The 17,690-nt window shown below is 37.4% G+C and overlaps 2 protein-coding genes across 2 annotated transcripts in view; one reads left to right on the top strand and one right to left on the bottom strand.

Annotated features, from left to right (window-relative positions):
• The window catches only part of Nubp1 (NUBP iron-sulfur cluster assembly factor 1), a 28,257-nt gene extending 19,624 nt beyond the window's left edge, over positions 1-8,633 (top strand). Inside the window, exons 7-9 of the mRNA XM_083134940.1 lie at positions 560-825; positions 5,877-6,063; positions 8,145-8,633. Coding sequence (XP_082991066.1) covers positions 560-825; positions 5,877-6,063; positions 8,145-8,191 — 500 coding nt within the window. The 3' untranslated portion in view covers positions 8,192-8,633. The remainder of the gene's footprint in view (positions 1-559; positions 826-5,876; positions 6,064-8,144) is intronic.
• Positions 8,634-8,970: 337 nt separating this feature from the next.
• Positions 8,971-17,690, bottom strand: part of LOC145998841 (synaptotagmin-17-like) — a 222,382-nt gene continuing 213,662 nt past the window's right edge. Inside the window, exons 7-8 of the mRNA XM_083135510.1 lie at positions 16,595-16,692; positions 8,971-15,420 (exon numbers count right to left, since the gene is read on the bottom strand). Coding sequence (XP_082991636.1) covers positions 15,391-15,420; positions 16,595-16,692 — 128 coding nt within the window. The 3' untranslated portion in view covers positions 8,971-15,390. The remainder of the gene's footprint in view (positions 15,421-16,594; positions 16,693-17,690) is intronic.

Here is a 17,690-nt window from a genome sequence, read left to right as displayed (position 1 = left end):
ATGTTGAAATATAATAAATACAATTTAAAACCATTTAAAACACAGTTCCAATTCCAGGTTTCCATTCATTTACAGTGTACAGTGGAATCCTGATTTTTCCATTTTTCAAAGGCATTAATTCCAGGAACATTTCATAACATTTTGCACTATTGGGACTACGAAGTTGGAATGTATACCATAGGAAAACTTAAAAATCCAGGAATGTAAAATGTAGGTTTCACTGTAGTTAATGCAAATTGTTCACTAACCAGTGCAATGCCTTAGACTCTTTAAAACCCAAGTGATGGAGACATGCATTGTGAAAATTACCCTTTTGATTTGATTTGATTTGATTTGATTTAGTTTATTTTACTTCGCGTTTTGTGCCTCTTGGCTAATTTGCGAAGATGGGGATGAGTGATGAAATGATGAAATTGATGAATGGACATTCACAAACAACCAAGCCCGACCGGGATTCGAACCCGGGACCCTTGGCGTCGCAGCGCGATGTGCTAACCACTCGGCCACAGGGTCGGGCGAAATTACCCTTTTGTATTGACAGTTTTTTTTCTTCTGACAGGAATGATCCGTCAGTTCCTGAGTGAGGTTGACTGGGGTCAAGTGGACTATCTTATAATAGACACCCCTCCAGGCACATCGGATGAACACCTGTCGGTTGTCCAGTATCTGGCGCAAGCAGGGCTCACGGGTGCAATCATTGTGACCACTCCTCAGGAAGTGGCTCTGCTCGATGTAAGGAAGGAACTTAACTTTTGCCACAAGATGAACATACCTGTGATCGGAGTTGTGGAGAACATGAGCACTTTTGTATGCCCAAAATGCAAGGTAAGAATTCATTGCTACAATTAAGAGACGAGATTTCCTCAGTTTTTCTTTGTATGTTGCTGATCCACCACTGTTTGATTTTAATCAAAATTACCTGTTTAATATGGTTCATTATTCATACTATGGGAATGAGAGACGCAATAATAGATAATGAAGGTACTCATGTTTTCCGCGAAGCTGTTTTACATTATTTTCTATTAATTTCGGTAGCCACTGCCTCCATCCTCAAATCAAAGAAACGCAAGCCATCATGCACTACAATCATGAACTGAACATAGATAGTGGTCAGGCACACCACACCTGGCTTCCGTTAGTGTAGCAATTAACACCGGTGAACAGCAGACGACACATATGCAGACATACAGGCGACAGCAGCACACCTAGCGGCGATTTAGGAAAAAACAACAGAAACGCGCCAAGCAACAACACAACGAATTCCAACAAGGATGGTGGTACTGAAATTAATAGAAAATAATGTAAAACAGCTTCGCGGAAAACGTGAGTACCTTAATTATGGTTCATAATTTTACTTATTTTTTCTTAATTTATTAAACAAGCCAAGTTGATGCAGAAAGTGCTCTTATCATACAGATATTAATAAAGAGAACATTATAACAATATATGTAGTTAATTTTAATTTTAAAGCATATAAGAGTCATTCCATGCCAAATCAACACAGATATGTGCAATTTCCAACCTGACCATCTCCGATTTGGGGAGTTGAAACTATACATGGAACTTGGTAACTATGAAAATTTTTAGTTTCCTTTGTCTTGTAATTGTTAAATTATTCAAGGTCAAATTTAGCATAAATTGCCCTTTTTGAGCCCGCTTAGCTATACTAAATGTGCTGTAACTCCGCCCCTATTTCGCCTAGAAAGCTCAAATAAAACTTATTGTACAGGGAATTGAACAAGCTTTTCAGTGATATATAACAAGCCTATCTTTGTATAAAAATATAATTTTGTCACGTGACCTTAACCTTTGACCTTGAATATCTCAAAACATGTCATCACCAAAAATCGTGAAAAAAAATATATTTGGTCCCTCTTACCATACTCTAAAACATATCAAAAAATCATTCTGGGACTGCAATGGAATCAGAAGATACAAAATAATATGTGTAACTATGTGACTAATAAAAGCCTCATTACATGAACTATGAAGAGTGTCAAATGTCCCTTAACCTTTTGGCGCCCAAGGCCATTTTCACATGTAAGCCTCTCGGTACTGAGCCGATTTTGAGCAAAATGCAGAGTTTCAATTAAATGAGTGAGTGTAGATCGGAGACTAATTGCCCTAGAGAGATGAGTGATATACCCTTGTACGCGGAATGAACCAGAGATTCAGACTATATGAAATTTATGCAAATTCGGCGTATATATGGAGGGGGAAAGGGGGGAAATCCCCTGAAAATACTTTTTCTTTTAAAAAATGGGGTTTCTCCCCCCCCCCCCCGCCCCCCGAAAAAAAGGATATGAAAAGTTCAAAATGCACATAGAAATTATCACTGGAATGTAAGAAACAGAAAAATATTTGCATCATTGTCGTATGACCAATGTAACTTGAGTTGTACCCCCAAAAGGAATGGTGGGCACGCCACTGATTCAAGCTTCAAAATGCAGCGGTACCTTGAAATGACTATAGCTCAGAAACTAAATGCCCTAGAGATATGAAAGATATACCGTTGTACGCAGAATGAATCACAGATTCAGACGGTATATAATTTATGCACATTCGGCGTACATATGGAGGGGGAAGGGGGGGAAATCCCGTCAAAAATACTTTTCTTAAAAAAATGATGTTTCCTCCCGCCCTCCCCCCCCCCCCGAAGAAAATGTCAAAATGCAAAATTTATGCAAATTTGGCGTATATATGGAGGGGGAAGGGAGAAAACCCCAAAAAATTATTTTAAAAAATTGTCACTTCACCCAAAAAATGTCCTCGCACTTGGGCACAAAACGACACCTACGCACAACATTCACGGACAAAAAGCTAGAATGCAGTGAAAAATGAGCGGCGATTCTTGCAGCTGCTTGAAATTCTATTTTTAGACAATGCAGGGTAACCCCTGTCGCAACTTGTGGACACTTGTGCTAAAAAAAAAAAGGTTTCCTTCAGCGTGCTTCGAAATTCCATCCTCACAACGCAGATTCAACAACCAGTCTTCCCCCTCCCCCACCTCGCACCCCCTGCATGCACCCTCACGGAAAACTTTCATTTTGACATCGGATACTGATAAACAAGTTTCCTTCAAATGCAGTTAACAGACGGGAGTGAAAAGCATTGCTTTAGAACAACAAAGCCCATCTTCCTTTATCAGCAAAAATTTGACGTTGAAAAGAGCCGCAAAAGAGAAGTACCTTTTCCCGCCTTTTCCCCTCCATTTTCACGAAGACAAAAAAATGCAAAAAACCATTTCTGTTAAATACATGTGTTAGGAACAATATAAAAAAATAAAGTCGAAATTCTAGCTAAAAATAGAAAAGTTATAACGTAAAAACTACGACCTTGACACAGCATCTCGATCGTGATACTTGGGACAGTGAGGGTTACATTTGGGTATCTCGTTCGAGACGCTTGGGCGGCAAAAGGTTAACACCCCCTACAAAATGTAAAGGAGTTATCCTGGGTATAATTGGTCATGAAAGAAATAGGTTAGGTACAGGGAGATCCCTAGCTGTGTGTGTCAAGCGCATGTCCGGAATATTGACCGCCATATTGAATTCAACGCAAAAATTTCAAAGGAAAGGGTGTGATGTAATGTATCAAATCAGGCTAGAATTTCACGAGAATTGAAGCAGCGAAGGTTTTTTCAACGTATCTTTATCCGGCAAGAAGTTATATGCATATCTTTCACTTACGATATATGCACTTTATAATGTTGTCATTGTTTCTGTGAGCACACTCGTTGGCGTCTCTCACACTCACATAGAACATTTGGCAATGTAGCAAGTGCAACATCATCGCAAGCAGCAACTATGCCTTCTCTCAGATAGTCAATATCACGGACTGTTAGTGCATGCACCATTCTCTTCAAATGTTTCTGAAGGTAAAAGACCTCCTAAGATGTTAGATCTGGGGAAGGTGCAGGCCTTTTAATAGATCCCCATCTGTCCATCAATCTACTTAGAAATTTATCATGAAGAAATTGCCACAATGTCCACATAGTGTGGTCACACACTGTCCTGTTTCAAAACTTTGGAGAAGTGCCATATCCCGTAAGCAGGGTTGAAAAACCTGTTCACTTAACAAATCCAAGAAGTATTTTTATTTTCCTGTAGTTTACGGTTATTACAAGCATAAGAAAACAAAATCCAAAAAGCCCTCACCATTTAAGGTTCCGTTGTTGAATATGGATCAACCATTCCCATTCTCCATACACTATACCATATCATTAGCTTACCAGCAACAACAATTCGGCTGGGATATGTCTACTGTAGATTATCAAATCACAGGTATTGCATATTCTTTTTATTAACTTCATAAAACATAAAAATTAGTCTCTCACTGAAGAATTTTTCATTCCAAAGGAAGTGTCACGTAATTGTTTGAGATACCTTGCCCAATATTCTTCACTATTCAACTATTTCGTGAATGTCGCTGATTAAAATCATATGCAATGGTGCGTATACTTCTTTCTCTCCTGAAATGTCAGCGTGATCTCGATGAGTTCCTAACACGTTAGGAGCATTCGAATGCTTTGTTTTTAACACCTCGAAAAGGAGAAAATGGTTACAATCATGCAGTAATAACTTTTTGCTGGCTAAAGATACATTTGAAAAACCTTCGCCGCTTCATTTCTCGTGAAATTCTAGCCTGATTTGATATATTACATCACACCCTTTCCTTTGAAATTTTTGCATTGAATTCAATATGGCAGTCAATATTCCGGACCTGCGCTTGACACACACAGCTTGGGATCTCCCTGTGCCTAACCTATTTCTTTCATGACCAATTATACCCAGGATAACTCCTTTACATTTTGTAGGGGGTGTTAAGGGACATTTGACTCGTCATAGTTCATGTAATGAGGCTTTTATCAGTCACATAGTTACACATATTATTTTGTATCTTCTGATTCCATTGCAGTCCCAGAATGATTTTTTGATATGTTATAGAGTATGGTAAGAGGGACAAAATATATTTTATTCACGATTTTTGGTGATGACATGTTTTGAGATATTCAAGGTCAAAGGTTAAGGTCACGTGACAAAATTATATTTTTATCTAAAGGTAGGCTTGTTATATATCACTGGAAAGCTTGGTCAATTCCCTGTACAATAAGTTTTATTTGAGCTTTGTAGGTGAAATAGGGACGGAGTTACAGCACACTTAGTATAGCTAAACGAGTGCAAAAAAGGGCAATTTATGCTAACTTTGACCTTGAATAATTTAACAATTACAAGACGCACGAGACTCAAATTTTTTATAGTTACTACGTTCCATGCATAGTTCCAACTGCCCAAATTTCATGAAAATCGGAGTTGGTCAGGTTGTGGGCTGTGTTGACTTCACATGGAATGACTCAAGCAACATTTAGATATAGCAATAGCACATTGTTTTGTCTAAGAGATTTATGTTTTCTTACATTTTATATTTGAAAAAAGTAACCTAGATGCATTAAAATCAGAAATCACTATTCATTAGTTATATCAATCATAGTTATTGTATGTTACTAAATAAAATCTCTGAAGCATTTATGTAAGTACTTCTGCTACTACTCACACTCCCACCCACTTTTAGAGGTTACAGATTCAAATGTCAGATTTTTCTTCAGTTGTTGCAGGATGGAACTCTGATGGTACTTTTCAAGAAGATTATGGATATTTCTCCTCACATTGTTGTTACTATCTGTCTAATCTCCTCATTGTGATAAACCTAATTACACAAATAAGTTATGTTAATTAAATCAACCACACCTCAATCTGTGCAGACATACATAAATGTTAAGTAACCTATTTTTGCCCAAAATACCATTAAGCTAAGAGATTGTGTAACATTCCTTTGGATTTGTTGATTGCTACACATTTCTCTACCTATATGAACAGGTTGAATCAGCAATATTTCCTGCAGAATCTGGAGGAGCAGAAAAGATGGCACAGGAGCTGGGGGAAGTGTTTCTTGGTGGACTGCCCTTGGATCCTCTGATTGGCAAGACATGCGATGAAGGGAACAACTACTTGACAGATTTTCCAGACTCTGTGACAACCAAGACAGTGAAAAATGTGGTAAACAGTAAGTATAAAATCTTCAGTGATACTTTGTGTACTTATTCATGAGTAGAACCCAGATTTTGTTTTAAATGCCTGTATTGTTCCATTGAACAGATCCATGTGCTTTTGGTACAGTAGTATTTAACCTCCTGTGGATGGATCAGAGATATGTCTCCTGCACAGGTATTTCCGTTGAGGAAAGATGGGATATATATATCTTCCAGCACCACGTGGCAGCAATTAACACACCATTTCTTGAAAACTACACATGATATTTCAGTTCTGTCTTTTTTGTTCATTAGTTCACATATGAAGGCATGACATACTCGAATTACAAAATAATAATAAATCAATTGTTACTATCATTAACAAGCAGAGATTGAAAAAGTCCTTTGTCACCCCTCATAGTATGCTATGACTCCTAAACTAGCGCTTTTTTCTTAAAATTTTCAATTTGACAATATAATAATGAGAAAAAGCAACACTTTAACAATGTGCGACAACTCAGGGTCCAGGGGGACATGGGGAGCAAAGGCCTAATTTTTAAAATTTGCTGAGCACCACGTGGCAGCAATTAACATGCCATTCCTTGTAAATTACACATGACATTTCAGTTCTGTCTCTTTTGTTTATTAGTATGCCTCTAAAGGTATTACATACTTTAATTACAAAGCTATATATCCATTGTTACTATTGAAATTCTGTATATTGTTTCCTTAAGCTGCCAACACTGCCACTCTTATACATTGTTATTATTTTTTTTCATAAGAAAGTATCAGCCTGTTTTCATCGAAGCTTTGCATGGTTGTATGAATGTACCTCTGTTACATACTACATTTTTTCATTCACTTTGGTCTATTGTGGGGACCACAGGGACATCTATGTGTATTTTTTTTTAAAATTCATTTTCTTCTTCTTCCTCCTTTGACACTCATTATTGGGAGGCACAATGTATAAATTTTACCTGTCTTTAAGAAAGCAAAACCAATTTCATCTCTTTATGGCAATCACTTCTCAAGCTTTGATTTGTATTTTTTTTGTACGGCACGGCAAGTTTGAAAAGGTCCTGTCCACAGAGGCTCTGTTCAATAAAGGTGAATGGTTTTTATGTTAATATATGTAATTCTATTGTTCCAGGAATTGCTTATTTCCACTGTTAGTACCTATTTCCATTGTTAGTGGCTAAATATTAAAAGAGAGTCAAAATGAAATGGATATGCAAGATTAAGAAATGTAACATGGTCAATGGAGTTCAATACAACTAAATCTATGAGAAATATCTGAAGGCCACAATTGCATTGAATGGTAATGTTTTTGTGTTTGCGGTGATTTCTATGAAGGATCTTGCTGTACAGTGGGGTCCATGAGTATTACTATGCAAATTGCCCATGACTATTTTCATTAATTTTTCTCTTACATCCTGTGTGTTTTTAATCGATGGATTTTTATGTATTCTGGTGCAGAAGTTGGCAAGAGCTTGTTTTGAGTTTTCTTTTAATTCTTGAAGCTCTTTTTGGGTCAAATGAAGTGCACGAACATGGTGATGGACAAGTTGCACAGTAATGCTCATGGATCCCACTGTACCATTAACATCTTCATCTTTTAATAAAGGCTCTAGATGTGTTTCTTGGTTCCATTTGCTGTGATTCCACTTTAAGCTATTGGTCTTATTACCTATTTCTGTTAAAAATATTTGATTTTGTGAGTGCACTACATGTGGTATAAGATTAACATTAACCTGCTAAGTTCCATCGTTGTGCCATGGTAGCTCAGTTGTTAGGGGGTCTGACTACCATATGAGAGACCTGGGTTCGATCCCCAGCTGGGGAGAATGGGGATTTTTTTCACCTGTTCAAGCAGCTCCGGCACCCACCCAGTGTCCTATAAAGTGGGTACCTAGAGGAAACTAGAGGCTAAAGGCAGCCAGGGGTGTGGTGCTGATCACATCATCCGCACCTTTGGCCGTGATCAAGAAAGTGTGGTGCCTTAACTTCACACCTTCTATACGCCTTCATGGCATGGTGCAATGCACAGGGGAGCACTTTATCTTTCTTTTTTTTAAGTTCTACTGTTGTTCCTAATATTGCTTCAATTCTTTTGCAGATATTGTTCTTTCATGTGAGAAATCTGATGCAGCTAAGATGAGCTGATCAAGACAGCTTCTTAATGCTGATGGTGTATTATATTGTACTGTAATAAAAATATAAATAAATTGTATCTTGACATATTACATATCTTGCATAACCAGAACCACAGAATATAGTGAAGATAATTTAAAATGTTCCTTTAATCTGAAAACTGTTGTGATTTTTCTTTTGTAACATTGTAATATATTGATCTGGTAGAAGCCAAGTCTGGTTAAAAAAAAATGCAGATACAGCAGTACTGTATGCTTACAGCATTACTTTTACAGCTGCTGCTATGGTTTTTTTTCTGTCAGAAAACGACAAACTCTTTGGTGTGCTACAGACAGGAAAGGATCGCCCTTAGAATATGAATATCTCTGAATAAATGCAGTCTTTAATGTAAAGGTATCAAATACGATAATACAGCAATGCATGAATTCAGGTTTCATCCAATCAGTTTCTTCGTACTCGATATGGAGGGCAATCACTGCATTATGAAGATCCTCATCTGAAGCAGTAGATGGAAAAAAGGTAGTCTGTAGTAACTATGTTGAAGCTATTGTAAAATAAGATTTGCTATTTACTAAGCTTTCATCCAGACTTCATAAAAGGGATGCTTAGGTGTCAAGTGCTTCAAATTTTGGATCAACTCCACATGCTTTAGATAACGATTTAGCCAACGACATTCTTTCTGAAATTTTTGGCTGTATTAGCATAACGAATTAAAATGTGCAGGGTTAGGAGAAAAGAAAAAAGACAAGGAAAAAAAAAGTTTTTTTATTTAAGACAAGATTGAATGGGGAAAATGTCCAAGCAAGTTACAATGTCATGTGTCATCCTTGCCACTTATTCTGTTGCAGAAATTGATTCAAGGTTCAAGAGTGAACCTTCATAAATATATAATGAATACAATGAATTACAGCAGCACTTCGATAAGAATACGTAAAATGTTGCAGCTTTAATAGTTTTTTTTATTCTTATTTGTGCTTCTTTATATATTACAGTGCTTGAGTAAACAGATATATGACAAAAGCAGGATATACTGGGTAGTCTTAAACACTTAATACAACAACTTCCTTAACAAGAAAATTAGGACACACAGAAATGGTTCTCAAAAATACAACTTCCTCTATCGTATGCTACAACTAGTACCTGTACATCCGAACGTGGCTTTGACACCACTTGATAAGAAACTTGTCATTTAGACAGAGCTACCTTTGATCTGTTTGTTGCAATAATGAAATAATATGTATATTTAGACACAACATTTCTCATACCTTACACACAAAAATGATATAATTGAAGCAACAGTTCCTAAATCACCTTAATATAATACAAGGGCTATTTTTTTCAACCTCCGATGGCGCCAAGGCTTCAGTTGAAGCTGAACGACGAGCGTGTAGAGATGTCTGCTACAATAGACTCTCCCGCCAAGTGCAAGGTGTGTTACTGTGTGACTTTATGGAGCCGGGGACCACAATCAATGTGGCTGCATACTGAGAGAAGAAGTGGTTGGGAGGACGGTGTTTCCACACTAAAGAGGAGCTTCGGGACATTCGGGACACAGTGCAGACGTGGAGACATTTTTTGCAGAGGGTATTGGAAAGCTGGTGCATCGGTACGATAAGTGTCTGAATCCTCTTGTGGCTTACTTGAAAAGTAAATGATACGTGTACGTAACATTTGTCAATAAACCCATTTTGCTATTAACTGTGGTTTTGATTTCATGCCGTATCGGAGGTTGAAAAAAAAAATAGCCCTCGTATTTGAATACTCCTCCTTTTATTTAAAAAACATTACCTAGTCTATATAATCATTGCCATCTGAAGTGTACTGGAACAATTTTGAGATCAGGAAAATCCATTTACACACTCATTACTGTTTGTAAGTTTATTTTGTATCTATTTGTAAATCAAGACATCGTAAATATAACCCTCACGTCTCGTTTTTTCTCTTCACAATAAGTAATATTATTTCATGAAAAAGAATTGTTTTGGTAAAGTGTGATTTTCGAAAAGTTTTTAAGGAACTTAAAAGTTCCAGAAAAAATACACAAATGAAATAACATCGTTGCAGAAAACAAAGTCCACCATCACAATATTTGCCAAACATTAGACAAAATCCTTATTCAATTATAGTGAAATCTTTATTACAGCTTTAAGAAATAAATTCTTAATTTGCAACACACAAACACATTATTTTAGATCTGATGTAGTAATACAGTGAAATTTTCCTCCATAAAGTTATGAAACTCTTTCCTTGTTATTAAATTTTATTTCATTATTGCTACAACAGATCATGGAGTATCATTTAAAAATAAAATTGTGTACATACAAAATAAGCAATATGAATGAATAACATACAAACACAAGCTTTTATAAGAAAAAATATGTGACGATCATACAGGTTCCAATGTAAAAATATTGTATTAGCAATTTCTGTTTGGAAATTTTACATAGTTTAGTTTACAAAAATATGAATTCAAAGAAGAGAAATTGTATTCTTTTCATCTTAGAAACTTCCTAATTGAAATGGCTGGAAATTTTACAAAAATATAGGTGGAGATCTAATAAAATACTATATAGTTGCAAGGGTTGTCTCTATCAGACTTTGGAGATTGATTTGAGACTTGAATTGGATTGACATTTGATGATAATATAAGAATACATACATACGCATAAAAATTGATTATAGTTCACGCAGTCTCTAATTGACATTTAGTTTCACAATTTGTTTCTTAAACAGGAATAATGCTTTTCATGCTATTGTATTTTCCACTCCCAGTTGTTGCAGAGTATTCTTTACCCACTTGAACGGCTCTACCAGTTCCTTTGGTTACATCTCTGTCCACTGAATTGTTTAGATATACCACTCACCTGATTAAATACACTGCTAGTTTGATTATATCTACTGTCCACTTGTAAACTATCATCTCCTTCTTAGATATATTTCTAGTTTTGATCTAATACGGACTTGCTGGATCTAATCCTCCCTTTGTTATATTGTCTAGCATTCACAGTCTACTTGATCGGTTGTATAACTTCGTTCGCTGTATCACAAAGATATACGATCACAGAGTTGGGTCTGTAATTCAATTGGCTTCATCTACAATTTTACTCACTTGACTTGAACTACTATTCCATTAGTTCAGTCTTCCACTCAGGTGGCCATTTTCTTGGTTGATCTACTGCACATTGAATTTGACAATATACTTGATTGTATATAATCAATTCATATTCGCTTACTTGATAGAATTTACCACTAATTACAGTACAAAACACACCTCCTTGAAACTACTATTCACTGGCTTAGCAAGCTACTGTCATGTCGGTATTAAACTAACCTTCTTATATTTTAAAGCAAACTATTCTTTAAAAGAAATTGCCATATGTGAATAAGCAACTTTCCATAGTAAATCAGGAATACAAATAATTTAAGTTGCTAAATTGAGGGATTGTGTAATAACATGAAAGTTGTGTCTGTGCTTTGGATATGTGCTTAAATAACAGAATTTCCAGAACTGAATTAGAAATGTAAGTAGTTTTCAGTTAATTAAGACTATAATGTAACACTTAGATTCTCAGTTTAAAATGGCATTTACAATACAGTGTGTCCGGATAAATATCTACCAATAAGAAATTAAATTAGCTCGGCAACCAATAGTGATAGGTTCGTCCAGTTTCGTTTGTCTGAAAGAGAAACAGAACAAGTTTTATCACCAAGAGGTGGAAGGTGCCAACATTGCTAGATGCATTCGCTTCGCGTTTGTGTACAAGTGAGCAAAATGGCTTCATTTACAGTGCGTCAGAAAGTTGAGTGCTGTTTTTGGTCTGCTGAATTCAAGTCTCCTGTTATCATACGGAGAAAAGTCAGACAACAATATGGACAGGAACCACCATCATTCCATTGTTCGATGGCATAAACAATTGTTGGAAATGGGTTCTGTGTTGCGGAAGGAAGGCTGTGGCACAAAACATGTGAGTGAGGCAAAAGTGGAGGCATTTCGGAAAGCTTTTCAATGAAGCCCACGAAAATTGATTAGTCGGGCGAGTACACAACTTCAAATCCCTCGATCAACTGTGCATGACATTGTACACAAAAGGTTGCAGCTTAGAGCTTACAAGATACAGCTCGTTCAAAAAATTAATCGTAAAGACAGACCTCGAAGGAAGGAGTTCGCTATTGAAATGTTATTGTGCATTGATGAAGAAAATGAATTCCTAAATCGTGCAGCATTTTCTGACGAAGCCACTTTCCAACATCAGGTAAAGTGAATAGACATAATTGCAGGATATGGAGTGAGGAAAATCCCCACTTCGTGGTAGAACATGAAAGGGACAGTCCCAGATTAAATGTGTGGTGTGCGTTGACTCATGATGTGATCAGGCCTTTTTCTTTAAAGATGATACAGTTACAGCTAACACCTACTTGTAAATGTTGGAACATTATGCTGTACGCCGTATACCAAATGGATACACATTTCAACAGGACAGGGCTCCTCCGCATTACGTACGGAATGTCGAAAACTTTCTCGATCACCATTTCCCACAGAAAAAGAAATAAATATGCTGACCAAGGCAGTAATTTATTTTATTAAAAACATAAACTAAACGTAACGTTTCAACCTTCTAGCAAGGTCTTCTTCAGACTCTGTATGAAGTACAAAAGTAACAAGATACAAAAACAGGGCATTATATATGCACAAACATTACTCTCTCCAGACTATTAGAAAGTTGTTATGGAACTTTCTAGCAGGTGGCTTTCCTTGTTAACTGTACTTTCACCTAAAAGGCTAAAGATATTTACTTCCATATAGAATGTGGTTGGGCTTTATATCTCACGCTCTTTTTCCTTCATTTTTCTTTCTTCTCCTCTCCTCTTTCTCTCTTGTCCTTTCCACTCTTTCTAACACCTTTTTCCATTCTTTGAAATCCCACAGAACTGGATTTGAAGGGAAGGACCTATTCAATGGCCCCTGAGGTCCCCTGATTTGGCCCCAAAAGACTACTTTCTATGGTGGTACATCAAGTCGTGAACCAAACACCAGTACAAGACTTGGACGATCTTTGGCAAAAAATTATCGCTGCATGTGAATCTGTGACGCCTCAAATGTTACAAGACACCTGGATTTGATTGATTGAGTTGGTGTTTCAAGTCCACTTTATGCACAGTAAGGCTAATTGGGACTGGACCTACAGTTTAAAGTGGGTTCTGAACCACTATGTGCCTCCACCAGGAATCGAACCTGGGACCCCTTGATTACAAAGCAACGACACTACCACTGTGCCATTGGGGAGGCCACAAAACACCTGGAGGGAGGTTGAGTACCGCCTCGATGTTTGGCAACCAACCAAAGGAGCTTATGTGGAGATCTATTAAGGTGAGTGCATTGCATATTTAGTGTTGGTGATAAAAATTTTTGAGTTTCTCTTTCAGACAAACGAAACCGGACGATCCTATCACTATTGGTTGCTGAGATAATTTAATTTCTTATTGGTAGATATTTACCTGGACACCCTGTATATTATTTACATTACACTGGCACTGTTACTGCATGAATTCAATAAGACTTTAAAGGAACTAAAAACATTAGCACCGTGAAGGTTTGAATACCATAGTAAACCTATATACAGAAATAATAAAACTGTAATACTACACTTTTGATTCTTTACATGAGTCACAAAGCAGGTTGTATAATTTGTATAAATATATTTCACATATGTAAAGCCATAGTCAATGAAATAGTATATAATATCACTTGTAAACACACAAAAGGTTACAAACAGCCACCCATATAAAGCATCCACAAATATATGTATGTACAGACAGACTCAATTTTTGCAGAACCCAGCCATTGGAAGTAGACAGAGGTGAATAATTCTTACCTGGAAAGCTTTAATAAGGCAGAAATGAAAAAATAATAATACATATCTACCATTCGTTTTCAGTCTTGTAATTTGCATAATACATTTCAATTGTTGATTTTGAACTCTGTGGTTTTGTGTTATGCATACCAGGTAGATCCAGAAATTCCTGGAATGTGCTAGTGTAGTTGATAGGGTTACAGATGTTAAGTTATCTGCTACCTGTTTTGAAAGCAACTGATAATTTGAATATCCAGATAGTCATGTACTGTTCAAACTTTTTTCACTTGCAATTGTCACACAACACAACCCCTGTCTCTCATTCCACCAGAAATACTATACGTGCCTATCTCCATACTGATATCTTCTACAATACAGCACAAGGCTACCAGGTACCACTAATTGAAGCAAAATTATCACATCTCAACCGTTTCAACAATAATGATGCGATTCTGGGTATTTTCTAGCTTATAGTTTGCTCACTTGCTTATGCATGTTTGTGTTGCTGATTGTAAAAAATCAATAGGATTTTTGGCTTCCCAGTACACAATTGCTTTAGGTCTTCTAACCACCAGCCGACTAGAGAGGTGTCTAAATATTAGTCTGTATAGTTTCTCTTTGCTAGAATATATAAGAAAGGTTGACATTATAGTATTTTAACTAGATTTCGGACCCAAAGATTCCAACAAAGTCAGAAAAAATTGTCTTTAATCGTGTACCTTCTTGTAGCAGTCATAACTAGGCCTTTGAAAGACATGACCGTTCCATAAACAGTAACTCTCAATACATTTTTTGACAGGGTTCCGGAAACTTTGAGTCTCAGATATATCTCTGCACTGTTCTTACCTATTATGCTACAACGAGACACCTATCAATTCCCAAATAAAGCCCATCATTTAAACCAGCTCCAAAAACATTCATCAGTCACTAATCTCACTTGGAAAGGACACAGAATTGAATTGACGAACAAAAATGTTTGCGTTTGCTAAAATTGGACGGCCAATGTCTATGGAATCAAACACACAGCTCCATCCGCAACTAAAAATCTTTTAAGTTATCAGTCTTAATAATGATAGAATGAATGTATCCTGAGACGGAATAGACTCATAAAGTACTGTACATAGATGATACAAGAAATTCTGGTGTTTCATTTTACCAATCCATATTTTTCTTAAAATATATTCATTTAATTATGAAACATATCTTTACAACACCTACTACATTAAAATATCATAGTGTTCATATTCTCCTCATCAGTGGCTTAGAAATAGCTTAGCTTTGGAGTCGTGCAACTCAGCAAGCACCGTATGTGGTTGGTTGAAGTCATGGGAAGTGGACCGAGGAATGTGAATGCCGACGTCACGGAACGATTCGAGAAGCGGAAGATACCTGGAAAAATAGAATAAAGTATATTCACTGCTGTGTGGCTTTTATGCACACAGCTGCAAAATTGAAAGTATATGTGTAAAAGTTTGGATATTTGTAAATGCTCTTGCCTAGGTTACCTTTTGCCCAGTAGGCGGGGAAGCCAATGGTTGCTTTCCCTCAACGGCTTCCCTGTTTGAAAGGTAACAATAGGACCTTGCCCCAGTGGTTGGGGCCAGGTCGTTTGTCGGAGGTATAAATACCAGGTTCCGACTTGTTACGGTCTCTCATATCTCAGAATCCCAGGCTCTCAGGAAGTTGCTGGCTCTCAGATACTCCGATACAAGGCCCGATGGATTGAGGCAGTTTTTATGGATGCATAGAGAGAGACAGAGAGTGAGTGCCATATGTTTAGGAACCTCTGCATGATGAACAGCAGGGGCAGGTTAGCACTATGTTAAATACTGCGCTCGTAGCGCAAATAAGATGTACTGCACTGATGAGAGGACGGTGTAGGGACTCTTGAGTGATAAACTGGCGAGAGCGGGTTAGCGTTATGCTAAATAGCATGCTCGTAGAGTGAAGTCCTGAGAAGTGCATTTCTCTCTGTGTTGGGGCAAGAGGCAACTTGGAGCATTTGCGATTGGATCTGTAATGAAAAGATGTATCTACGGCGAAGGGTAGAAGTGTAAATAAACCGCACATAAAAAGATAACTGCGTGAGACGTTATTCTTGTCAACATCATTTACTCCATATTGGAACAGATTGTAATTTGTAATTTACAATCAAGTTGTGACATTCTTCTAGGCTTTACGCCACGGTCAGAAATAACGCTATTCTTCTCTCACAGAGAAGTCTAGTAATTTCTCAAGTTATGGGTGATAAAACAATATGAGAAATAACATTTCTATATTAAATGCATTATACTCAATTCTCACTTAGCTATCTCTCAGTATAAATCCCATTTTCGGGGCCTACTGAGAAGATTCGGAAAATCTGTGGATGTAGCTACAAGGGAGAGAATGTATAATCTACCAGGATGGTCTAACTAGTTTCTGATATCTCCACCCAGGCAATGTAAGCTGACATTTCTGGGATCTGGGTAGTAGACGGGCACCACCCCATATGGACCACTGCGGAAAGCATAATAAACAAAATTTCACATCCTACGAGAGATCCATTGTGACAGCTCCTCACCTGGTCACACTCCTGGCGAGTCCTGAGGGAATGCCACTGAGCCACCGGGTTCCTCTGGCTCTGGAGCATGTGGTTCCAGTGGGTGATCTCATGGGGACCTGTAAGGAAGCAGATATCACAGATTGGAAAAGAAAGATAATACACTCATAATACACATATGGCATCAATTAAAGGAAATAACACCACGTACATATAGCTCTGAACAATACAAATATTTTCATAAAACATCGCCGAAATTTCAGTACCAGTTGATTGTAGTACTGGGTCAAAACAGATTACAGTTTCCAAGCACCTGAGGTCATTCACTGAGCCAATACACAACGCCTGGAACATATACATTGCCTTCATTTAGTTATTCTGCCGCTTAAATGTGGCCACGTAGTGGCGGGAACCACACAGTTTGCCGGGTAAATTGAATATATACACACACCCTCAACTCAAGCACATTTGGTAGCCTTCCAAGCCAGCATTTCGTCAAGTATTTTCCTCGATAAACACTACCCGACATAACATGTTATGGAGAACAGATCCATGCCATCGGAACATGGTACTTCACTTTCTGCCGTGAATGTCTGGTGACAAGTTCTCGGAGAAGCCAGCCAATCTCTAACATAAGTACGGCAGCAATCTAGAAATCGAATTAAGATGATGATAAAGCTTTGAAAAAATTTCTTGCCGCTGCGACGGGGATATCGATCTTCGGACCTCTTGCACATAGACAAGTGTGCAACCGCTGCACCAAGATCTCCTTATTTTCCAATTTCAGCCGTCAGCCTGGAAATTAAATTTAAAAAATAGCGGCGTGTCTGAAAATTTCTTTTACTGCCGGTTGGTAGGTGAGTGCGGATCCCGAAAAGTCGGGACCGGGATCGGGAAAGAAAATTCCCGTCCCGATCCCGACTTCGGGAAATGACTTCCCGACTTTTCGGGATACCGAGCAGTCGGGAAATGCCGAATGGCCATTTTAAAAAGTCGTAAATTTTCGACGTTTTCTACACTCTAAGTTTCTGCAACTTATCGGAAATTGTTAGTTTTTATTCCAGAAATGCAAAAACAATCACTTAAAGTGAAAATGTGTAGATTTCGAAATTTTCAG

The sequence above is a fragment of the Lepisma saccharinum genome, chromosome 14 (genome assembly GCF_977018435.1).
Source record: "Lepisma saccharinum chromosome 14, izLepSacc3.1, whole genome shotgun sequence".
In the NCBI taxonomy this organism is placed as follows: Eukaryota; Metazoa; Arthropoda; class Insecta; order Zygentoma; family Lepismatidae; genus Lepisma; species Lepisma saccharinum.
The sequence above is the reverse complement of the archived record's forward strand: the minus strand, read 5'-3'. Positions and strand labels throughout refer to the sequence as shown.